General features: G+C 43.0%; 1 protein-coding gene across 1 annotated transcript in view; it reads left to right on the forward strand.

The window, feature by feature from the left end:
• The first annotated feature begins 3694 nt into the window (after window positions 1-3694).
• Window positions 3695-26333, forward strand: part of LOC144772133 (apoptosis-associated speck-like protein containing a CARD) — a 75814-nt gene continuing 53175 nt past the window's right edge. Inside the window, exons 1-3 of the mRNA XM_078656291.1 lie at window positions 3695-3800; window positions 6076-6389; window positions 25268-25309. Coding sequence (XP_078512417.1) covers window positions 3796-3800; window positions 6076-6389; window positions 25268-25309 — 361 coding nt within the window. The 5' untranslated portion in view covers window positions 3695-3795. The remainder of the gene's footprint in view (window positions 3801-6075; window positions 6390-25267; window positions 25310-26333) is intronic.

The raw sequence follows: 26333 nt of genomic DNA on the forward strand, positions 1-26333 counted from the left end.
CCTGCGCACCTATAATCACATAGATTTATTGCTGCTGACCCTTTGATATATTTAATAGTATTGTGGGAAAAGCATTGATTCCACAGTAATAACATTTGTGAAATACTTGAGGTTTACGAAGTGTGGGTGCCCGAGTCCAAGTCCTGTGTCTTGAACAGGCCCATCTATTTTGGTGCAGAAGGGCTCCTTTAAAACTGGTGTTCCAGGTATTTGGGTTAAAGTGTAATGGGCTTTAACAACATAATGATCTGCCCATAACTGCCTGGGCACCATCTCCAACCAGTCTCCCTGCCCACTCACACAATGGTGATGGTGGGTGCTGCCATCGACAGGCCCCTCACCTCTTATTCTTCCAGAGCTATGATGGAGGTGTACAGGAACCATAAAGAAGTCCCCATTGACCATATATAGCCTTACATGGATTTATTATTGGAAACATGCAAAATTCTGAAAAAATACAAACAATATACATGCAGTCCCAGCTGTCCTGCTTAGCCAGACTATGTGGTCCTAAGAAATTTCTTTATTGCACGGTGCCCCCTTTTCTTTAATCATCATCTAAGAGTGCTTAAAAACACATCAGTCAGGATAGGAGCAGCAGAACGGTCTCCTGTGTATGGTTTTAATGGACTGGACTGTTGCTCCAGACATAATAATAATAATAGAGACAATACTTTTGGGGCACATGTGGCATTGTGTCAGGGAGAGGGGCAAATAAGGAGTAGTTCATGTTTAGAATCCATCACTTCTAATGAATGCCACTCACTGGAATGACTTAAGCTTACGTTCCAAAGTTAAGCGCTTAAGCCTGTTAAAGTAATACACTTTTTGAATTTTTAGTTTTTTTTTTACATTTTTACTTGCCACTTGTTGTCTGGTTTAACTGGCAAGTATTTTGATGGCGCAGTTTGTGTGGTGAGTCTTAGAAAGAAACCAGACTCTTTGATAGGTAGGTAGCAAGCACCATTCTCCAGTGTGGACTCATGCACTGTTTCACCCTCTGGGGTGAACTACTTTCTTTCAAAGTCATGAAGGGAATTCTGATAGTAAAAAAATGTAACCATCCAAGAAATGCTGTGACTGATGGACAACCCATCCATCCAATGGCTAGCTATGAAATACACACAGGAAGCAATGGCTGAAGGGGTCCGGCCCAAAGCTACCACTACCAATGAGCCAGGCTTATAAAGCGCAGCAGCTGCACCAAACCGGTGCTTCTCAGAGCTGTGTTGATATAGGGAAGCATGGTTCTAATTCCGCGACATCCCAGAAAAATCACAGAATAATGTAGCGCCTAATTACACTTCTCTAAACAGGTGAGTGTTTAAATGAGACTCAGAGGCAGATTCCAAGGACGCACCACAAATATGTTCTCTAAGTGAATTCCAAAGACTGGGAGCCAGAATTGAGAAAGATCTGCCTCCAGCTCTCGTTAAAGCTGTATGTAACACGAACTATAAACAGTGCATTATGTATGATGTTACTAAGACTATAATGTGTGGTGTGTTATATACGATCCCTTAATCTCTGAATATTCCCTTGTCCCCTCCAATGGCACTGATGGGTTGGCAGAGTATAGTACATTGGCCTCTTTGTGGGTATAGGTTTTAATTCCTATGCACACAGAGGCTCCTTATTACACAGGGCCTTCTGCAGCCACAGGGGCTCCTACAAACACACTAAGACCCCTGCAGACACACAGAGACCCTGGGGGCACACAGACACTCCTGCGGACACACACGCTCTAGCTGATAAGAAGGCCCATGTGTACACAGAGGCTCCCCCATACACAAAGGCACCTGTGGACAAAGAGGCTCCCGCTGACACAGAGGTTCTCCGCGGGCACTGAGACTCCCGAGACACAGAGGCTCCAGCGAACACAGAGGCCCTTGTGCATGCAGAGGCTCCTGTGCACACAGACGCTCCTGCGGACACAGATCCCCCTGCGGACACAGATGTCCCTGCAGACACAGAGGCCCCTGTGGACACAGAGATCCAAGTAGAGAAAGAGAGGACCCAGCGGCACAGAGAGACCCCAGCATGGACATATAGGCCCCTGCAGGCACAGAGAGGCCCCTTTGGGAATAGAGTGCCCCCTGTGTGCATAGAGACATCTGTGAACACAGAGGCTCCTGCGGACACAGAGGCTCCCGTGGGCACAGAGGCTCCCGCGGACACTAAGGCTCTTACGGACACAGAGGCTCCCACGGACACAGAGCCCCTTGTTCACGCAAGTGCCCCTGAGGGAACAGGTGCCCCTGCAGACACAGAACCTGCCGTGGCCCCAGAGGCTCCTGCAGAAACACAAAGACTGCAGACACAGAGGCTCCCACGGACACAGAGGCTCCTGCGGACACAGAGGACCCTGCAGACACAGAGGCCCCTGGGGGCACAGAGGCCCTTGTGCACACATAGGCTCCTGCTCACACAGAGGCTCCTGCGGACACAGAGACCCCAGTGAACACAGAGAGGCTCCAGCGCAGACAGAGAGGCCCCAGTGCATACAGAGAGGTCCCAGCGCAGACAGAGATGCCCCAGTGCATACAGAGAGGCCCCTGAACAGACAAAGAGGCCCCTAGGGCACAGAGAGGCACCTGCACACATAGAGGCATCTACGAACACAGATCCGTCTGCCCAGGCAGTGTCTGATAGAATGGGCACTGGGCTCCTTCTTTTTCCTGGACTGAGGCTCCACAGAGGGCACAGTGTGGCTAGCGGGACGGGTCTTTGAGAGACCAAGACATAGTTTTGTGTGAAATTCACATGGGTAGGTTGCCCTCGGTTTGACTGATGAATAAACATGGGGTACCCCTGAGACCATAAATCAAACTAGTACTTTAGCAACATTAGTTATCTTTATTTACTAATGGCATTTAAATCTTTTCTTGTATCATTTGTCTTTTATTTTTCAGATTCCTTCAACCAAACATCTTTTGAAAACAAACCATATAGATTCAATTACCCACATGGCTGACATAATATTGCAATACTTAGACATATTCAGTACAAAACATAAAAAGGAAAAACAATACACATTCCTATTCCCATCACAAAAATTAGATACATATTTACATATAAACTGAATCAGTCCCACAGCTACTTTCAATGTTGCAGGAACCTTTCCTTGTTGGGTTCTCAGCTACAATTTTACTAGAGGTCTACTGGGGATCAGGGACAATCTTAAGGCTCTTTTTGTCTTTTGAGCATTTGGTTCAATCTAAATATCCCACTCTAAGGATATGAATTAAATCCTTGTGTCCTCTGGTCCTCATACAAAAGTAGTTTAGGAGAATGTCAACGCGTTTCGACCTTCTGTGCTTGTCCTCAAATTCTCATATGAAGTTCTTCATCAGGGCGGTAAATTTTATATGTAGCACAATATACCTATCCCTCCTTCCATTTGTTGTAAGGGATATCGAATAGCTTTCAGTCTTATCCTGGTTACATTTGTTCTTCAGCTCTGTTCTTTGCCTTTCCTGTTCAATTTGTGACCTTATATCTCGGCCTGTTGGTCCTGAATGGTCTGTCGTCTTTCATATATTCCTTGTGTGTCTCAATTTGGCTGTTTTTGGTCTCCTCCGCATGTGGTCTTGGTCGAGTTGTTTTGATCCTGCGTACTGCCTCACTCGCGTCCGGCGTTTGTATACTCGGTTTGACTGATGCCACCTGGTTTTGCTCTGCAGTCTGTGTTGGAGTGAACTCTCAAGTGGGTGCTCTGGAGATCCATGCGAAACTCTTCTGAAGACACTCAAACGCACTCAGCGAGACATCACCGGTAAATCAAAAGTCCAAGAAATGAGGTGAGATTACTGTTTTGTCATGAAAAGGTGTTTTTATGTGTTTTATGGATGCCGGGAGTTTACCATGATGTGCTCCCACTGATTAAGGATTGATGCTCTGGTCCATTGAAACAGCAGATGCCTCCTATTTCGTTTCCTGCTTATCTTTGTTAAGTTGGAGACACACTGCTTTACAGAACACTACATCACAATGCAGTAACAAGACACAACTTCCCTTATTATCACACATAGACTGTATATATGCCTTTGACAATGTACAGCAATCTGATGATTTTTGGCTAGGATTGTGCTATAAAAATAACCCATGCATATCTATGTGCACTAAATCACTTGTTAATAAACTAGGACTCTGTCACTATATGCTCAAACCTGTTACTGTTGTGTCAGGACTCTGGGCACCTCTAACTCTGTCAATACAATATCAGGACTCTTTTACCAAATGATGAAACTTTGTCATTAGTGTGCAGGACTCTGTTACTGTGTGCTGTCATACTAAGGCTCTATTACTATAAGCCCTGGCCCCAGACATGTAGCAACCACATGAAGACTGATAGTATGATAGTATATGCCCTATCACAGTCACTTTTATATCAAGGCTCCTTTAACATGCCCTAACTCTCTGACTCTTATGTCATTACTCTTAGTACAAGGCAGGGCACTGGCACAATCATACCAGGACTCAGGGCCTTATTTAGATCTCTGCAGATGGGTTACTCGGTCACAACGGTGATGGATAGCCCATCTGCTGAAATATAAATGCCGTAGGATATAATGGGAATTAAATTTAAATGCCATAGGATATAATGGGATTTAAATATAAATGCCATAGGATATAAAGGGATTTAAATACAAATGCCGTAGGATATAATGGGATTTAAATATAAATGCCATAGGATATAATGGGATTTAAATATAAATGCCATAGGATATAATGGGATTTAAATACAAATGCCTTAGGATATAATGGGATTTAAATATATTTGCCACAGGATAAAATGGGATTTATATTTCAGCGGATGTGATATCTGTCACTGTTGTGATGGAGTAACCTGTCTTCCAAGATCTGTAATCCGGCCCTTAATTGCTATATGTATGCTTTTGAAATTACCAGGTCTCTGGTGCCGTGTACAAGGCTTTGACTATGCCACGGACCTATCACTATCTGCAAGTCATTTAAACACACCTCACCCATATGCTTCATGCAAAGCTCTGAACATGGCAGGACTCTAATGGTTTACTCAGGTTACTGAATATGAGGGGACTCTGTCTATCAATATAAGGCTCTGAATTTTGCGGGACCTGTCTTTCTATGTAAGGTTCTGGATAGGACAGGCTCTTTTGCTATATAAAAGGGTATGAGTCGATTATGGTTCGATCGATAAATTTAAGCCATGGTTTGTCGCACTTCTACTTAAGGCTCTGAATAGAGTGGTCTCTGTCTCTCTATGCAAGGTTCTAAATATGGTGGGGCTCTGTCCCTTTATGTAGAGATCTATATATGGGGGACTTTGTCACTGTATTTAAGCCTCTGAATTTGGCAGGGGCCTGTCACTGTATGTTAGGTTATAAGTATGTCAAGATTCGATCACAAGGGTCTGAAACTGGCTCTGTTGCGATATGTAAAGTTACCTGTATCTAAGGGCTGATTGATAAATGTAAGACTTGAATATGCCAGGGCTCTGTCGATTTACCTAAAGCTCTCAATATGGCGGGCTCTGTTGGTATAGAAAGGTTGTGAGTACGCTAGGGTTTGATGGATAATATGGTTAGCCCGGTCATTCTGTGTAAGGCTCTGAAGATGGCGGGCTTGTAATGGGGGCAGTTGGCAGACACTGGCCCTGGTGGTTAGCGCTCTAGTTAACCAGAGGACACCACAATCAGGGACAAGAAATACACAAGGGACAAATGGGATTGTGGGGTGTTACAATGAGGAAACGGGGGTCATTTGGAGGATGCGGGCAACAATGCACACATTGATGATGTACGCTGGCCCCTAAATAAAGAGGTGATTCGCACACCTTATCTGCGTGCTGCTGTTCATTGAGTCAAGACACTGCATGGCTCAGTTGCTATTTGCAAGGCTATGAGTATGTCCGGTTGATTGATAAATGTAGGGCTCTGAAAATGGCTATGCTCTGTCTATATGTGGAAGGATATATGATTGCCAGGGCTCCAGCACTCTATACTGGGGCTCATATAGTCAGGAATCCAATCTTACCTCCATAACATTGACTTTGTGTGACAAATCTCATCTAAATTCACCTTTTCGTTCCAGCGGTTATTTTTCACAAGTTAAAACGGATCAGAGAGGGAGTACGGAGCAAGCCAGAGAGGTGATCTTTTTTTGTTTGGAAGAACTAACTGGCAAGCAGTTCAAAGAATTCAAAATCCACCTGCAAGACTGCGCTGTGAAACGTGGACAGTTAAAGATCCCAAGATCACGACTTGAAAATGCCAATTGCATGGATACCGTGAACACAATGATTGAATATTATGACGATCGAATGGCTCTCAAGATCACAAAAAATGTACTGGAGAGAATTCCCAGACTCGACCTCATGGAAAAAGTTCTATGTTCTGTACAGAGATGTAAGTACCCTAGGTCTTGTACTGTGAACCTTCAAGCGAAGCAGAGCAAAGGATTCCTGTCGAGTTTTTAATAACATAGAGTTTACATGCCAGGAATTAGAAAACAAATTTTGTTCAGGGGACTTTTGGGCTTATTGCGTTTCAGCGCGCGCAATTAAATTTGTTTTATTTATTTATTTATTTACATTACTCCGGTCGCCGTGAGCCGGAGTTTACTACCCCTCACCCTGCCCCTCCCCACGCCCCTCACCGCCCGCAGCACTCCCTCCAGGAGCCGCTACTGATTACAACTGTTGTGTTATGTATATGGTTGTATTATATTCGGCTACGTAGATTTTTTTGTTTCATCTAATTGTGTACAGTGTGCTTGTAACCTCTCATCTAAGGAGCCATGAACCTGGGTAAAGTTAACCTAGCAAGTGCACAATGTTTCAAGAGGAGCAGAAAATAAAGGGGTCATGGAGAAGGCAGCAAGTAAATAATGAGGTTTTGCTGTTAATTGACCAGCCGCAGGATAAATAGTACAGAAATATAATTTACTCTGTGGATCGCTAAATACAAGATATTATGTACCATTGGCCAGTGGCTAAAGAGACAGTTAATAAATATAACATTTTTCCTGAAATAGTATTTCCTTAGAGGACTTTGTGTCTGGACACATCCCTTAATTTTTTCCTAGACTTGGACATGCATGTTTTGTGTGCCTGACATTCATAATTGTCTGTCCCATACACCTGTAAGGGACAGACTCTTTAGTTACTCTGTAGCCCGGGGTTTTGGATCCCAGGCACCTAGTTTGATGGGACTGTATTGGTAAGTCCCCCCAGATGGCACAAATGAATAAGAAAAGCACATTTGACAAATTCATTAAAACCCTTTATAAATCCAAAAGCAAAAAATAATCAACAGATGTAACAGTAATCAGTACAATATAAATGTCTTTTGATATCTTATATGACGGTAACAAGGGGTAACAAAGAAGGCTTGGACAGCTTGCCCTTTTGTAAGATAATTCACACACTGACGTTCAAATATTTAGGTTCCTGTTGTAGATAATAAATGTTCTTTCCACATGTTAAAATCCCTGGGCTGTCACGATCCAGCATGTCTTTTACTCCAATGTCGCTTTCACCTTGGGCTTTCTCAAGCGGTACAAAAGGGGGTGGTGATGGACGGAGCAGCTGAATCAATCAAACACTCACACCCAGTCAAAAGATCTGGGTTTAATCCATCACCGTTCTTTAGCCCACTCTGCCACCCCAGTTCTGACATGGCTATATGCAAATCAGTCTGACCCTGTGCCTCATGGGAACAGTCCAGCCCGAACTGCCAAGCCATGTCTTCCCTGGACCGGAAACAAGCTTCCGAGGACCGGTTTCTGGCATTCCAGCCGCCTTCAGCCCAGCTTGCTTGAATCCAGTGGCAAAGTGAGCAAGGGACTCACGTCTGAGCATACCCTGCCACACTTATGGCGGCCAAAAGCGGTACAAAAGGGGGTGGTGATGGACGGAGCATCTGAATCAATCAAACACTCACACCCAGTCAAAAGATCTGGGTTTAATCCATCACCGTTCTTTAGCCCACTCTGCCACCCCAGTTCTGACATGGCTATATGCAAATCAGTCTGACCCTGTGCCTCATGGGAACAGTCCAGCCCGAACTGCCAAGCCATATCTTCCCTGGACCGGAAACAAGCTTCCGAGGACCGGTTTCTGGCATTCCAGCCGGCTTCAGCCCGGCTTGCTTGAATCCAGTGGCAAAGTGAGCAAGGGACTCACGTCTGAGCATACCCTGCCACACTTATGGCGGCCAAAAGCGGTACAAAAGGGGGTGGTGATGGACGGAGCATCTGAATCAATCAAACACTCACACCTAGTCAAAAGATCTGGCTTTAATCCATCACCGTTCTTTAGCCCACTCTGCCACCCCAGTTCTGACATGGCTATATGCAAATCAGTCTGACCCTGTGCCTCATGGGAACAGTCCAGCGCGAACTGCCAAGCCATGTTTTCCTTGGACCGGATACAAGCTTCCGAGGACCGGTTTCTGGCATTCCAGCCGTCTTCAGCCAGGCTTGCTTGAATCCAGGGGCAAAGTGAGCAAGGGACTCACGTCTGAGCATACCCTGCCACACTTATGGCGGCCAAAAGCGTTACAAAAGGGGGTGGTGATGGACGGAGCATCTGAATCAATCAAACACTCACACCCAGTCAAAAGATCTGGGTTTAATCCATCACCGTTCTTTAGCCCACTCTGCCACCCCAGTTCTGACATGGCTATATGCAAATCAGTCTGACCCTGTGCCTCATGGGAACAGTCCAGCCCGAACTGCCAAGCCATGTCTTCCCTGGACCGGAAACAAGCTTCCGAGGACCGGTTTCTGGCATTCCAGCCGTCTTCAGCCCGGCTTGCTTGAATCCAGTGGCAAAGTGAGCAAGGGACTCACGTCTGAGCATACCCAGCCACACTTATGGCGGCCAAAAGCGGTACAAAAGGGGGTGGTGATGGACGGAGCATCTGAATCAATCAAACACTCACACCCAGTCAAAAGATCTGGGTTTAATCCATCACCGTTCTTTAGCCCACTCTGCCACCCCAGTTCTGACATGGCTATATGCAAATCAGTCTGACCCTGTGCCTCATGGGAAGAGTCCAGCCCGAACTGCCAAGCCATGTCTTCCCTGGACCGGAAACAAGCTTCTGAGGACTGGTTTCTGGCATTCCAGCCGTCTTCAGCCCGGCTTGCTTGAATCCAGTGGCAAAGTGAGCAAGGGACTCACGTCTGAGCACACCCTGCCACACTTATGGTGGCCAAAAGCGGTGCAAAAGGGGGTGGTGATGGACGGAGCATCTGAATCAATCAAACACTCAGACCCAGTCAAAAGATCTGGGTCTAATCCATCACCGTTCTTTAGCCCACTCTGCCACCCCAGTTCTGACATGGCTATATGCAAATCAGTCTGACCCTGTGCGTCATGGGAACAGTCCAGCCCGAACTGCCAAGCCATGTCTTCCCTGGATCGGAAACAAGCTTCCGAGGACCGGTTTCTGGCATTCCAGCCGTCTTCAGCCCGGCTTGCTGGAATCCAGTGGCAAAGTGAGCAAGGGACTCACGTCTGAGCATACCCTGCCACACTTATGGCGGCCAAAAGCGGTACAAAAGGGGGTGGTGATGGACGGAGCATCTGAATCAATCAAACATTCACACCCAGTCAAAAGTTCTGGGTTTATTCCATCACCGTTCTTTAGGCCACTCTGCCACCCCAGTTCTGACATGGCTATATGCAAATTAGTCTGACCCTGTGCCTCATGGGAACAGTCCAGCCCGAACTGCCAAGCCATGTCTTCCCTGGACCGGAAACAAGCTTCCGGAACGGTGATGGATTAAACCCAGATCTTTTGACTGGGTATGAGTGTTTGATTGGTTCAGATGCTCCGTCCATTACCACCCCCTTTTGTACCGCTTTGGGCTTTCTCAAGGCTTTCCAAATCGTAAAGAAAAGATAAGGCCCAGTCTTCAGCGTGAAGTGAATGGGGTATCATGGTCCAGTGTGCCTGGTCTGGAAGTCAGTCTACAGTCTGTAGTGGAAGGATGCAAGTGATTGCCCTCCCCATCAAAATAACATATAGAAAGAAATGTATTTTTTTCTTTGGAGTACTCATTAGACACATCAATATAAACGGGAGAGTGTCTGGCCACTTCAGTGATGTTGAGGTATGCACTTTCCTGAACTTCATTTTCAGTGTACCATTGACTCTTTCTATCATTCCTGATGCTTCTGGTCTGTAGACACAATGGAACTTTTGCTCAATTTTTAAAACCAGGCACAGACGCCTGCTACAATACTAGTTGGTGGTGTATCACAACTGGCGACTTACTTACTTCAAGTTTTGCAGTCAAGTTAACTCATATAAATCAGTTGTACATCATTTCAACATTTTCCCACTGTTATTTACGGTGTGAACTAGCTACAACTTTGTCTTTGTAATTTTACACAGTCTTTTACCCTGTGTATATTTTCAGGTCGCTCTCTCTTCTTCGTCAGCTTGGTCAGTGATTAATTCTTCATCACTCTCGTCACTTATTTCCAGGTTCTCAAAATCCTCCAACACAAAATAAGTCCATTCAGGGCCTTGGTATTTATTATGCAGTCTTTTTAGTCGTGGACTCTTTCTTTTTTGTTGTATCACAGGTGGGTCTGCTTGACTTGAGACCTCATTCACTTGCTCAGGTACTTCGTTGATTGTCTTTAGCCGTAGTCTTAGTCTTTTGACAAATCTGGGCAGCTTGTCTTCCTTTTTGAGTCTTTTTACTGGCACTGTGTCTTGCCCTTCTTCGAAGGCTCTTTTGTTTTCATTCAGTTGTGGCACATTTATTTCAAGATCCTCTTCCTTTTCCCTTTCTATCTGACTAGGTCCAGGTCTTATTTCGGTTTCTTCAGCCTGGTTACTAAACTGGCCTTGTTCACGTATGTGCTGGGTTTGGCTTTGACTTGTTTCTATTTCTTCTTCCTGAACACAATGTTCTATTCCTATCTGGTCCTGTTCAAACTCTTCGAACTCTTGACTTACTTCTGCTTGAACGTCCGCCCTATTTTCTACCTGTCCCTCCAGAGGCTCAGGAGTTCTTGGAGGTGTGTCGATTACTTGTTCTGTCCCTATCTGTTCCTCCTCAGAATCACCTTTGATTTGGATTTCGATGATCTGAGGGATTCCCTCTAAACCTGTCTTGTCCTCACTTTCCCACTGTCTGTCTAGGTATCTTTGTCTTCTTGTTTGCACAGGGTCCACAGTCAGGTCGATTACTGGGATCCAATCATCTTGACTGGTTCTCGGTTATTCTTCTTCATCTACTTCGGGATCGATTTCTGGAGACCCCGCAGCTGCGCAACCTTCAGTCTCAGTTTCTTCAATTACAGTCACTTTTTTCGTGTGACTGGCGTGGATCCAATGCGGAACTCCTGCGCATTTCACAGCTGTGATGGTGACCAGTATCACTTGTCTTGGTTTACCCCACTTTGGTGCTCGGCAAGATTTTCTGGTATGTTTCTTTAGCACCACCCAATCACCGGGGTTCAGGTCATGTGCTGGAGTTGTTGGTCTGGCGACGGCGTCTTCTCTAACCTGGCGAGAGATAGAACGCACTTGGTCAGCCAGTTCTTTGCAGTACTCCAGTACTAAATCATCAGCTATGTTTATCAGTTTGTAGCCTGCCACCCATGCTTGCCGCATTGCTCTTCCCATCAGTATCTCAAGGGGACTTAAGCCTGTGTTCCAGTCTGGAATACTTCTAAGTCCCATCAACACAAGACAAGAGGCAAAGCATCTGGCCACTCCATGTGAGTCGAATCACACATTTTTCCCAATCTTGATTTTATAGTGCCATTTAATTGTTCCACAACTCCAGAAGCCTCTGGGCGATATGCACAGTGCAATTACTGCGTGATTTTGAAAGCTGCATAAATTTGATTTATTATTTCACTATGGATATGTTTTCCTCTATCTGATTCAATTGTGACCGGAAATCCAAAACGGGGTATAAGTTCTCTCAGTAACAGCTTGGCTACAGTGATGCTATCATTCCTGCGTGTGGAGAAAGCTTCTACCCATTTTGAAAATAGGCAGACAATGACAAGCACGTATTTCAGGCCTCTGCAAGGGGTGACTGAATGAAATCGAGTTGTAGTCTAATGAAAGGGCCTTCTGCTTTTCCAATTTTTCCTGGTAACACTACAGTTTTCTTCCCTGGGTTGAATTGTTGACAAATTAAACACCACTGGCAGAGTGCCTCTGCTATGTTTCTGAATTTCGGGTTAAACCAGGACTGTCTGAATATGCGTATCATAGCATCCCTTCCCAAATGTGTGTCTCCGTGAATCAACCTAGCCATAGGAGCAAGCAGACAGTCTGGTAACACAGTCACTCCATCAAGGTAAACAATGACACCATCTTTCACCCTTCTCTGACACCCATATTTTCTCCAGTTTTCCTTTTCTTTTGGTTCTGCTGCTTCCTGTAAATCCCTCACTTCCTCCCATGTTTTCACATCTTCTAGCATTCGAAGTTGGCAGCTGTTTCCATTTATTTCAATCTTTTTATTGATTGCCACCTTAAATTTGGCACAGTGTTGGGCTATCAGGTCAGCATATCGATTTCCTGCTGTCACTTTGTCATTGCCGGATTTGTGAGCAGCACACTTGACCACAGCCAATTATTTTGGTAACAAAATTGCATCTAATACATTTTGTACAAAATTTCCATTTCTAATGGGAGTACCTGAAGAAGTCAGAAACTCTCTTTGCATCCATAATTGGCCAAAGTCATGCACACCTCCGTAACCATACTGACTGTCAGTGTATATGGTTACTCTCCAGTTCTTTCCAAATTTACAAGCTTTTCTCAGTGCAACCAATTCAGCTACTTGTGCAGACTTCACTCCAGGCAAATGGGATGCTTCAACTGGACCCCCCAAAGTGCACACTGCATAAGCAGCGCTTAGCCCTCCTTCCTCATGTCTGATGCAGGAGCCACCCACGAATAGCTCATAGTCTGCATCCGCTAGGGGATCTTCTCTTATGTCGGGTCGGGGTTTTGTGCTAAATTCAGTCAAATCAACACAGTTATGTTCAACTTCTCCCTTTGCGTCTGCTGTAGGAGAATTAGGTAGCAGTGTTGCTGGGTTCAGAATGTTACACCTGGCAATTGTTACGTTTCCTGCCCCTACAAGGATTGTCTCATACTTAGTCAGCCGACTAGGTGGTCGATTAGGATGGTGGACGGACTTGCGTCCATCCGCCACCCCCAAGGTGGAGGGACCGTCTGCAAGGGCAGCTGCGTTCCCCCCATGACAATTAGGATGTGACCGCCACCCTGGCGGTCACATCCTGTATCTTTCACATTGCGGCACCCGCCGCAATGTTAAAAATGCATGCATTGCATTTGCATGCACAAAGCGGCAGGCACCGCGCGGTGCAAATGCAGCGGGGTACCGTAGGTACCCCCCATGTGCACCCCCACCCCCTCTTCACCCTGGGGGCCCGCAAGGGCCCCCCAGAAGCAAAGGTCCACATGCTTTTCCACGGCTGATAAACCGCCGCGGTAAGGCATGTTTTCACACGCTTCCTAATTTGGCTGGCGGTGTCTTGCAGACACCGCCACCAAATAGCGGTCTACACCCCATGGATCAGCAGCGGACGGACCTGCCGTCCACCGCTGATCCCACCGCCATCATAATCTGGTGGGTGGTGTTGTCAGGGACCGCGGCGGTGAATCCGCATCCTCCGGGCCGGCAGTGGCTTCCACAGGCCCGGAGGATGCGGATTCACCGCCATCCTAATCGACCCCTAGGTGTGAGATATGGTGTCTTTGTCCTTGTCAGCAATATTACGACTGAATGTGGAACATACACAGTTACAGGATGTCCCATAACAATGACTTCACTCTGTTCAAGGCTCATGCAAGTTGCGGCTACTGCTTTCAGACACCCAGGTAATGCAGCTGCCACTGGGTCCAGTGTGGAAGAAAAATATGCCACAGGACGTCTCACTAAGCCAAGGATTTGGGTCAAAACTGAAAGTGCACAATTATTTCCGGTGTTACAGAATAGTGCAAACTCTTTCGAGTAGTCAGGCATTCCTAATGCTGGAGCTGTACACAGGCAATTGCGTAACTTTACAAAAGCATTCATGCTTTCGTCATCCCACTCCACTGGGTCCTTAGCTCCTTTCTTTGTCATTTTTATCAATGGTTTTGCCAAAACTGCAAATCCCACAATCCACTGCCTACAGTATCCTACAACTCCTAGGAACATTCTGATTTCTTTCTGGGTATTGGGCAGTTCCATGTTTCGAATTATTCTTATTCTATCTGTGGTGACTTTCCTGATACCCCTTTCTATCTGGTGCCCCAGATATTTCACTGATGAGGTACAGAATTGTAATTTTTCAGGTGGCACTTTGTGTCCTCCTGCACCCAAATGATTCAGTAATACAATGGTATCAACAACACAAGCTTTCCTGCTTTTAAACGCCAATAAAAGGTCTATGTACTGAACCAGGACTGACTTTCCAGGTAATATCAGAGTTTCAAGGCATTTTTTCAAAATCTGATTAAAAATTGATGGACTCTATGTGTACCCCTGAGGAACGCGAGTCCAGATGTATACATGACTGTCGAATTCAAAGGTGAAAAGAAATTTGCTGTCTGGATGCAAAGGAATCGAGAAAAATGCATGGCATAAGTCAATGACAGTAAACCATCCAGCATTCCAGGGTATTTGATATAAAATCACTGCAGGATTTTGTACAATTGGACAGCAGGGAACAACAATTTTATTAACCTTGCCGAGGTCCTGTATGACCCTGTACTTACCGCTCGGTTTCTTTATGCCAATTATAGGTGAGTTACAGGGACTGCTCAATACCTCTTGCAAGATGCCTGCTTCCAGTAAACGTTTTATTTCCACTGCAACACCTGCCTTTACTTCTGCACTCATTTTGTACTGTTTCGTATTTGGGTAAACTGCATCTTCTCTTATTGTTATTTTTATCGGGTCCACATCTGTCATTAATCCTACGTCTTTTCCTGTAAAATCCCATACTTCCGGGTTCACAGTCTCGTGAAGTTCTTCTGGTAAATCATTTATTGTCAGTCTTTCAATTCCTGTTTCTTGTTTTGCCATCATTAGTTTATCTATGTCTTCGTCTGGGGTTTGAATTTCCACACCATTTGGAGTGCAAAAGATGGTGCAGTTCATTTTGCACAACAAATCTCGGCCTAATAAGTTTACTGGACTCGAATCACACACAACAAATCGGTGCATTTCTGTGAAATTCCCTATTCTAACTTCCATGGGCACTGTAACTGGGGTACTAATCTGTTTATTAGAAACAACCACTACTTGGATCGCTTCTCCCGAGAACGGGTAGATTTGGAACGTCCACTGTTCTCACAGTAGAACGGGTAGCACCAGTGTCCAACAGAAAGGTGACATCATTTCCTTCAACCTTTCCTTCAATGTATGGCCCGGACTGGTCTACCGGCAAGGAGGCGCCAAGCACGCATTCCTCGTCCTCCCCTCTCAGGCACCATCAGTAAGGTTCGTCACAAAAGAAAGTGTCATCCAGTAGAAACTGTGAGGTTGCGGTATCTCTCCCTTCCTGATCTGAGGATTTTACCCCCTGTTGTGCTTTGCTCCTATAATTTGACCTAAGTGCCGGAGGCAACTGATTCTGTTTTACCTGCTGCTGGGTCTTCCTTGGCACCTCATTCTGCGTCTGTGGATTTAAATCATTAATCTGCAAATTACCATTCTGTACAGCCTTACACTCGTCTCTCCAGTGCCCCACCTTCCCACACCAGTGGCAGGGGAATTTCTTCTTTGCCTCTTCTCTGCTCATTTTTCCCTTGGGTTTCCCTCCATTTCCTGTTCCCTGCCCCTGGTTGTTAGCCATTTTGGTCAACTGCTGTTCTTGTTGCTCTGCTAATTTTACCTGAGCCCACATGACCTTTTCTTTTAATTCCTTTCTTTTATTTTCTAGCTCATCTTCACAGTACTTAGCATATTTAAGGACCTCGTCAATTGGTTTGGCCTGCCAACAAATTTTATTATCCTTGATCCACTGTGAAATTTCAGGCCTTAACACTAGCACAAATCGATAAATGAGATGGGTCATATCCTTCATCTCAATATTATCCAGCCCACTGTACTGCTTGAACACCTGTAACAGACGTTCATAATATGAATGTACAGTTTCATCTCTGTTCTGAGTGGTTCTATCTGTCCTAGTCCAATCGGTCTCCTTTGCAGGCACCTTCCCTTTCAGGTACAACTTGACCTGATTATATTTCTTCATTACATCCCCGGAAGGTGCCCCTGTCTTTGGGTCTCTGGGGTATTCTTCAGTGGGCCAATCAATAGCAATTTTACATTCTGTCCATAAATCTACAGGGACTACGATGTCAAAGAACCCGTTCAGATCTTCAAGGAGGCATTTTGAAACTTTTACAAATCTTTCGACTTGTCTGTACCACTCTACAGGTTTTTCTCGCAGTTTTGGGAAATCATTTGTAAATGACACAAAATCCTGTCAGGACCATGGAACATGTACATAACCTCCACCTGGTACTTCACGCATGGGGTACAACTTTTCAGCCTTTTCTGCTTCTTGTAAAACATATTCAGAAGTTATTTGTTTTGACCGAACCTCTTCCTTTTTCTTTGCCCACCTTGTTCTCCATTTTTCTTGATCTCCCCATTTCTGCAACAATGCTAGCAACTCTCTTATCTGCACTTTTCTTCCAGACACATTCATATTTTCCAAATCTTTGTCAGAAAATTCTGCTCGTTATGGCTTTTACAAGACTTTAGATTTGCTAATGTCAATTCCCATGTTGTGTGCCATGTCCATTAATTTTTCATGAAACACCTTTGTGTTTGGGGTAATGCTTTTGCAAATGAATAACAATTCTTCCTCACTAAGAGTGTTTAACCTGTCCAAACCCACATTTCCAGCCATTAGTTCCTCTAATTTGATTCTTAATTTGTAAATGTCCAATGGTTTCGGCTGAAATTTGGGTTTCTCTATTTCTCGTGACCACCTGTCTAAGTCTTCAGGAGTCTCTAGAGTTACACTTCTTGTACCTGAGGATGTCTCCATCTGTGTTTCCCTCGAGTTTACGGGGTAGCTCTTCTGATTGAACTACTTTCAGGTTCTCTTCTTGGTAAATCCATTAAGGAAATTACGGACTCACATTCACTTGCCTGGTCGTCTATAATTAGGGTCTCTTTTCTCGGCTGTACTACCGGAGTAGTCAGAACAGGAGGTTTAGCACTGATCTGTTTGTCTCCATATAACGGGACAACTGGGCCAATACTTACTGGACTGGTTAGGGCTTCAGGACTCATATGTAGTTGGGAGATTTTCTGAATCAGCTCGCTTCTTTGTTTATTTAAGGCCTCTTTCTCTCTTTCCTGCAATACTCTCTCCATGGAGTTGTTGTGCATCATTTGAGGACCCAAAGGTGGCTTCAAACATGAAGCACTTGGATTTGCAGTACTGGGTTCCTCACTATAAGGAGGTCTAAAAAACGGGTTATTTGGATTTACTACTCTGGATTCCTCGTTATAAGGTGGTGGATTCTTCATTAATAAATCCTCCAGGTAATCATCATCTGAATCACCACTGGTCATTAAATGCTTTGTTTTTTCAGTCTTCTTTCCTCCTATGGGTTCTTCTAATGTTAGCACCGGATATAATCCTTCCACTAACATGTTTTGTCTCCAACGTTTCATTTGTTTATCTTTCGTTTCTCGTTGGACCTTAGGGTAAAACTTACTTAACCCTTTGTCAATTCTGGTCCTGTCTCGCTCAAAAGCTTCAATTTCCCATTCCTCTAGTGCTTCGTATTGAGTTAATCTCGGTCTAGGATGCAAATAATTCATTCGATTTCTCAAATTGAATACAATTCTGCCATTGAAGGTGCCCTCTAGAGGAAATGCCAAAATCCCATCATTTTTAGTGTATTCCACCCAATTCTTTAACCCTACACAGGCGTAGTAACCCCTGTCAAACATCATGAACGATGCAGGAGTATTTGGAGGTGGAATAATAACTCCTTCTCTAGTTTTAATGGGTTTGTCTTTTTTAAAGTAATTCCTAACTTTTTCTACAAGTGATAGTTTTCTCTTGCTTCCGTACATGTTTCGCCGATTACCTCTTATTGATACCTCCCTAGCAAACCCTTGGTATCTGGGATCAGATCGGATTTCTGGATGACTTGGATACCACATATACCCTTTCAAAACTTTTAAGAATTTATACAAAAGCAGTCACTTTTTTATAAAACTACTCCAATCCTTTTGCGTCTTATATTTTTCTCCTAACCAATCAACACTAGTATTTCAAATTTTCCTGACCAATGATTGTGCGGCTTTTCCCGTGAGATGAGTTCTCACACTCCTGTGCTCACCCCTCCTTTACAATTCTATCTTCACTACACGCCCGCTGTGTCGAACAATACCAGCGCGGCACTGAGTGACATCAGCGCAGCTCCGCAACTGACTCTCTCCTATACAAGGTAATGAGAATTACTCGATTCTTTATTTTAAAGTGCAAGTGCCTTTGTTTAATTAACAACACGCAACATTTGCCACTGTGCTCGAGTGACTAGAAAGAAAATATTTATTTCACTGTAAGTAAAACCCTTCCGTTTACTTTTCACACACTGCGGATAGATTTCTCCTACCTACCCTTCATACAAGCATTAGAGAACCTGCTACTCTTTCGGATTCATCCACTCAGGGATATATACTAAGGCCAAAGTTTCACCAGCGAACCCCTTTGCTAACAATCAAGCTCAGACGAACCCGCTACTCCTTCCGTGTGACCCTTTCTAGGTGATATCACAACAAAAGTTTTGCCAGCGAACTCTTTGCTATCATTTATTCACACATTTATTCGGAAAAAACCCTGAATAGTGCTTCCGGTTCTGCCTAACCATGCACTAACTTCCTCAAGACAGTGACCTCACTGCGATGTGGCTTCCCTTTACCACCCACTATTCTGCAACCGGGGATTCTCAACAAAACATATAACAATTACGAACGGGTTTTGGTTAATACATAAAATCAACACAGCATCAAAACTTTTCAAAAGATTTTAAATAATTACACATTTCATCGATCAATCTTAGCAGCAATTAATGTTTTTCTTTTAGCAGCATTTACCTACCTATCTATCTTACTAATCCCTTAACCATATCTCTGCTACCAAGGAAATATACTGATAGAGCGCGCAGGTCACCCGACTATAATTTTACCAAATCTGCATCTCGGCCCATTTATTCCACTTCAAATATATTCATAATTTTACTTAAGCACAGGTAACCTGGGCTCTGCTATCAGATATATGTATTCTTTTAGGTCCTAGACCTTTGACTTACACTCCTGGTCATCAGTACCAGTGAACCTATTGGATCAGGGAGTTAAGTATGGATAGATAGGATAACCTTACATAATAACATAAACTCTAAATACGCAATCATATAATAACCACAGACTCAGGAAGTTTTGAAAACCTTTATCTAATCTTCATCAGTTGTCATGAACCAGAGATTTATTGCAAGCAAACTATCAATAATCAAGATCAGAAATAGCGTATAACTATGCAAACGATATATTATGCCAACCATTTGATATTCTAAAGGGAAGGTAAGAACAAGGAACAAAACTAAAACCAGAAATATAGAACTGATTTGCAATGATATTCTCTAAAGGACGGGTACGATAAGGATCATGCTATAGGTCACCATCTAGTAGGTTTCAAAAAGGGTGGGGGAGAGAAAAGGAACACAGAATGTAATGACGGGACTAAATTAACTAATGTGTCTATAGGGAAGGTAAGAAAATGGAACACGCTAATAATTCAGAATAAATCGCTTTTGACTTCTTAAAGGGAGGGTAAAGAAAAGGAATATCTAAGCATTCATGGACAGTATTTTAGCAATTGCCTTAAAGGAAGGGAAAATGGAACATGCTAATAACAGCAAGTGAATAAGAACATATTACTTGTCATAAAGGGAGGGTAAGGAAAAAAGGAACATATGCAAATCAGACTTTAGTAGTTTCAGGGAGGGTGGGAAAAGGACGCAAATTATACCAAGCGTTATTCCCCCAGATTTATATTTACCTAGCACGGTGTGAAGACCAATCCTGGCCACGGGTCAGTTAAGGACAGAAAAAAAAACAAAGTTGCAAACGCCAGTAGGCCAGCAGGTGCAGGACAGAATCAGGACAGGAAAGCCAGATGTGGATCAGAACCGGACCACCAAGGCAAAGACCACCATTCGCAGTTCAGTTGCAACGCCTGCGCTACTCCCTCTCTGCAGCTATCAGTCAGAACCCTCATTGGGTTATCGAATTCCCCAGCAAAGTGCTCCGCCAGCACTTCAGGTCCCAGAACCCCGATTGGGTCAGCGAGTCTTCTGACAGAGTGCTCCGCAGCACCTCTGTTCTCGATCAGCTATTGAGTGCGTTGGGTCAGTGACAGGTCAGCTATTCAGACAAGTCAGACAAATTTCTCTAGCTAAACCTACGCTAGTTATACTATTTTCCATGTCAGTGTGCCACCCCCCAATGTTGCAAGTGTAAGGATCCCCAATTTCGATTGGTCAAGAGAGGAGGAGAGGTCGACACACCACCTAAATTTTAGATACTTCGCTACTGAATATTAAATTTACGTTCCCTCACATCAAATTCAGGTTCACATGACATCTACATTTCGCCGTAACAATGGTCGCTTTATTAACAAATACATTGTATTATAACAGGTACATTCTGGCTTCTCTGGGCAAGGGTAGAGTTCATGTTCCCATGAGCATCTCGGCTGTGGCCGTCTTGGCTGGGTTTCAATGTCAAATGACTTCCGCCCTCCTCGGGTATAGTGCTGTGTGCAGAGGAATTTTCAAAATGGCGTATTCCCGTCCCTCAGGCCCAAAGATTACGATACATGAAAAGTAAAAAGAAACAGTTTTAGAACACAGAATAAATGATTTCACTGTATACCATGTATTTCTACTCTATCAGGCACATGCATCAAAGGATTTTGCGATCGCAAATGGTGCAAATCGCAAAAATCGGCCGTTTGCGATCGCAAAATCTGCTTTTGGAATGCAAGAAGGGTGAAGGCCCTCGCAATTTGAGAATTCGCAAATATTTGCGAATTTTCAAATTGCGATTGCATTTAAGGAATCACATTTTGCGATTCCTTAAATGCAATGCATGAAACTTTAAAAAATTGCGATTTCACAATTAGGGGGAGCAAATTACCATGAGGTTGAACCTCATGGTAATTTGCGAAAACTTTGAAAAATGCACTTTTGTGCATTTTTCAAAGTTTCATGTTGTGCACACACATGCCCTTAGGGCATGTGTGTGCACAACATATGTGCACAGATTGATTTCAGGGGTGCAACAGGGTGTCCTATGGGCACCCTTGCACCCTTGAAATCGCATTCTCAATTTGCGATTCGCTAATTGCTAATCGCAAATTGAGAATGTCTTCCCATTCATTCCTATGGGCCTCTACGCCCATGGGAATGAATGGGGAGGTATTCCTTAATTGCGACTCGCAATTTGTGACTCGCAATTTAGGAATATTAAGAAATCAAAATTTTTTGGGTGATTTCTTGATGCATTGCATTTTGCGATTCCTTAATTGTGATTCCTTATTTTTCGCAATTAAGGAATCGCAAAAAGCATCGTAATTTGACTATAGCATTATAATTAAGCAGAACGAACAGCTTGGCAAAAGCAGCAATGCAAGCTTTCAGCTTGTGAGAACACAAAGCAGCCATCTTAATTCTAGTGCGCATGTGCGAACCGATTCCCACCAAGACAGCGAGTACGTGAAGTCACATGGTTATGACTAACGCATGCGCAGTCGAAATTCCAGCGTAGCAGCGGCCATTGTAGGTGCAAACATATTAGGATTAGTAAAACACATAAGCAAGCTTCACTCGGACTCACAATATTGTGGAAAGAATATAAATTAGTAAGACAAACATGTTGATTTAATATTACTAACGTTAATCCAGGTTCATGAGTACAATCAATCAAGTCGCTTTACGTGCAAATCCTTACTCCATCATCATCTACGAGTAGAGATCTAATCTAAGCCTTGAAAAAGTCACTGTTTGACGAAACACGAGTCGGCTGCTTTCGATATGCCATGAACTAAAAATTAAGTTATATCAGGACTGGTGGACGAAAGCAGAAAAAAAGATACTTGGAATCTGTGGCACCTCATTGTTTATTGGAATTTTTACAGTTTACAGAATGGACTACATTTGAGTGTGTGCTTCAGTATTATAATTTTCTTATGTAGTGTTTTGTTTCATCTAACTGTGTGCAATATGTTTGTAACTCCTCACCCAAGGAGTGATGAGCCTGGGTGAAATTGCTCTCATAAGTGCACAATATTTCAGGGGGATTAGAAGATAAATGGGTCGTGGAGAAGGCAGTGGCTATTTAGCAGCGGCTACGTAAGTACTGACATTTTGCGGGTAATGGACCGTCGGCCAAATAAATAATAGAGAAATATTATTTCCTCTGCGGGTGGCTGAATAGCAGAGACTTTGCACTTTCATCACACCTTAATGGACGTTCATGTTTTTAAGAATGCCATTCAGTCTTGCATCTGCGGCAGCAGTTTTTCAGAAGATAATGCATCAGATTTTTAGAGGTTTAATTAACACTCTGTTTTCAGGTTGACATTTTGGTATATGGTTTAACAGTTGAATCCCATGATAAATCTCTTAGATTAGTTTAAAAAAAGGAATGTATGCTGGGCTGACAGCTCAACAAAGTAAATGTTGTATCAGAGTAACTTCTGTCGATTATTTGAGTCACACAATAACTAAAGATGGATTCAGACCTAAAAACAACTTAATTTGTACAGTTAGAGAGGCCCCTTACCCTCAAAGTAAGGATGAACTTTGAATCCTTTTTAGGGTTGTTGGAATGCATGGCAAAATATATCAAAAACTTATTGAGTAAGTGCAAAAGTTTACGTTCACTATTGAAGTGCATAGAAACATAATGGATACATTGAAAGACCACATTGCAGTTCCCCTGCCTTAGGATCATTTGACCCAAGGAAAAAAAACATCCTTACTACTGATGTCTCAAACAAAGGTCTCGGTGCAACGCTTTTTCAGAAAGGTAAAGGGGGATAATTCCTTTAGCTTTCACATGCAGGTATCTTACAAAAGCAGAATGTAACAATTCTGTTGTTGGAAAGTAAGCGTTAGCTTGTTTCTGGGCAGTGAATCACTTTAAATTTTACCAATGGGGCATACATTTCACTATTCATACAGATCAAAAACCACTTATGTTTATGTTCTCCAGTAAAGGCATTGAGTATATTACCCCTCATATATCTAAGTGGATTTTGGGTCTTGAAAATGTTTGTTTGTAAGGTAGAGTCTATTCATGGAGGGGGAAAAAAGTTGCAGATTTTTGTCTAGATCGCCTTTGCAACATGAAACACAAGAAGAAATGTTATACAGAAATTTTAGACAGATCTGTCTATAGAGTTACCAGCTTTTTCAAAAATTGAATAAAACCTGTGTGTGGAAAAAGTAAAAAAAATGAGTCTGATTAAAGAGATAATTATTAAAGGTTGGCCCAATAAATGCAGTGAGATCAAAGAGGAGATTAAGGATTTTTGAAAGTAAGATGTACACTTTATATAATAGATGGAAAGATGTGCTGCAACAACAAAATCGCACCTCCTGAAGACTTAAGAAAGGAAATTGTGGAATTAGCTGATGAGAGACACCTTGGTAGACGCGTTACAAAAAAGAGTTAGTATTAACTTCCGGTTCTCAAATGGATACCTTGGTGGAACTGATGGTTAAGGATTGCTAGATATATACCAAAAGTGACAAAACTAAGACATTATGAGAGGCACCTTTATCTCCTGGTGTGGTATCCCAAAAACCATGGAGTAAACTTGCCATGGACATGATTGGGCCTATGGAAGCTTTAGGGACCTTCAAGAAATTCATGTTAGTATTAGTTGATTACACCTCTCATTTGGTTATGTTTAAGATAGTACAAGACACAAACACCTCTATTGTGTTCGAAATTCATGTTAGTATTAGTTGATTACACCTCTCATTTGGTTATGTTTAAGATAGTACAAGACACAAACACCTCTATTGTGTTCGAATTTCTTAAAGATGCATTTAGTAAAGAGGTTATACCCTGCACTTTTGTCACCAACAATGGTGTTCAAATTACTTTCAAACAAATGAAAGAATTTTTGCAATACTTTAATATAAAACATGAGAAAACTGCTTTGTATTGCCCTAAAGCAAATGGTTTAGTTGAGAGGACCAATCGTATGATCAAATGTCATATTGAACTAGCTATAGTCAATGGCCAAGATGTAGAGAAATTGTTGCTGATTGTGTTAGGGCTTTTCACACTACACCAAATCTGGTCACAGGTATATCTCTTTTTGTTTCCCTCAGAGGGAGAGAACCATTTACTAAAATGAACTCCCATTGAAAGCTTATCCCCAGGGTTCAAATTCGTCGCTCAAGCCCTTAAGTTAACATTCTCTGGCGAATTGATAGGATCTGCTTATAACATGGACAGTGCTCGGTTGGAATGCACTATTACAATGCATTCCCATTATGCATTCCAAAGCAGCGCCGGCCGTCTTTTTTTGTATCACACTTCCTTTTTAACTTTTTCTGTGAGCTTCCAAGGATGGGAAACAATTATTGCTGCCTGGATATTGCACAGCGCAGGTTTTTGTTAAAAATTGTAGAGATAAGAAGGCCCAATGATGTAAGAGAGTCTTCTTTATTCAGCTTTTCACTCTCCTTCATCAACAGGAATAACTGCCTTCTGAACATTCTAAAGCAGCCTTCAATGGAATGTACAAAGAGTATATACAAAAAATGGGTGTAGGAACAAACCAATACTTACATATTATTCTTCATACAGAGAAAAGGGAAAGAGATGACAATATAATGCAACTCCCTTTACAAGGAGAGAAACAGTGAGAACAACTAAACCTCTATTCTGTCGGAACTCCATATTTGCCCGTTCTCAAGAAGTACTACATTGAAATATGCTTTAGTGATGCGACAAGGAGGATAGAACTTGCATTAAATGTAAGAGCCCTAACATATCAGTGGGACTTTGTTCTTTTCCAGATTTGACTTTGATATGAGCTTCAGACCAGGCAAAAGAATGTTTGAATGGAAACAAAACTCTCCACAGATGTACTGACCTGTTGTATCTTATATGTTGTGATACTATGTTGATGAAGTTGTACGACTGAATTTTACTTTTCTGTTTTCAGATTTTGGAAAGAAACACAAACTGTCTGAAGCAGAAATTGAAGGTAAGATATAGAAAAAAATAAAAATCAACTTCCTTGTATTTCAAGTAGACCAGGAAAAAAGGCTTTGAGTTTCTTGTAAATGATTGACTGTCCTAAACCATCCTTCTAGGGGTCTTGGGCTTTTAATTACCTGGTAAATAAGATTGTGGTCAACCAACTGCCAGATGAAAGACCCACATTTCTCACTATTTACTCCACTGTTTATAGACCAGGTGATGATCAAGTCATGTGACTGCCTGGGCGCTTTTCTCTTCCTACTGCCCTCGCAAGTCCAAGTATTTAAAGTGACAGGATGAGTGGAGAACAAAGAAGAGCAACAAACTAAGGGGAGAGAATGGAGAGATGTATAGACTGGGTAAAACAGAAAGAATGGGGTTAGGGTAGGCAGGCTGTATCGAAAGAGGACAGAATTGGACAGTGTAGATCAACTTGAATAAGAGACATCTGAACAGACTAAGGGATGGACAAACTGGAGTTAAAACGCACACTTTGAGGGTAAAGAAGGCAGAAGGAAACTGGCAGATTGGATGAAGAAATAATGCTCAGATTCATTTTGTCACAAAAACCGTTTTGCTTCCATCCTGAACTGAAATAACATACATTTTCAAAGTGGATTTGACTATGATTTGCATTTGTGCAAAAATACACAAAACCTCGATACATCATTTTTTTTTATTGGTATTTATACAGTACACAATACATTGTGACATATAACAGATAAGAAGTTTTGCGGGCATACATGTAGGGATATACGATTTGCGGTGGTGTCTACCTCACTGTTTTGCAAAACATTTAACATTGAACATATAGGTTTTTGCTACTGAGCGCGTGTCACAGTTGTAGATAAAACGTAAAAAGAAATAAAACATAGAAGTGTTTGGCGGTTGCTCAGTGTTAGACCACTTCATCTATGTTGGGTTGCGTATAGCTGATCAGGCGTCCTGAGTTGTTTATGGAGGTTTGTATGAACTAAGGAAGTTGTCTAGTGTTGCCCACATCCCTCGGTTGGGATTCCTCCCTTTTA

The sequence above is a fragment of the Lissotriton helveticus genome, chromosome 8 (genome assembly GCF_964261635.1).
Source record: "Lissotriton helveticus chromosome 8, aLisHel1.1, whole genome shotgun sequence".
Taxonomy (NCBI): domain Eukaryota; kingdom Metazoa; phylum Chordata; class Amphibia; order Caudata; family Salamandridae; genus Lissotriton; species Lissotriton helveticus.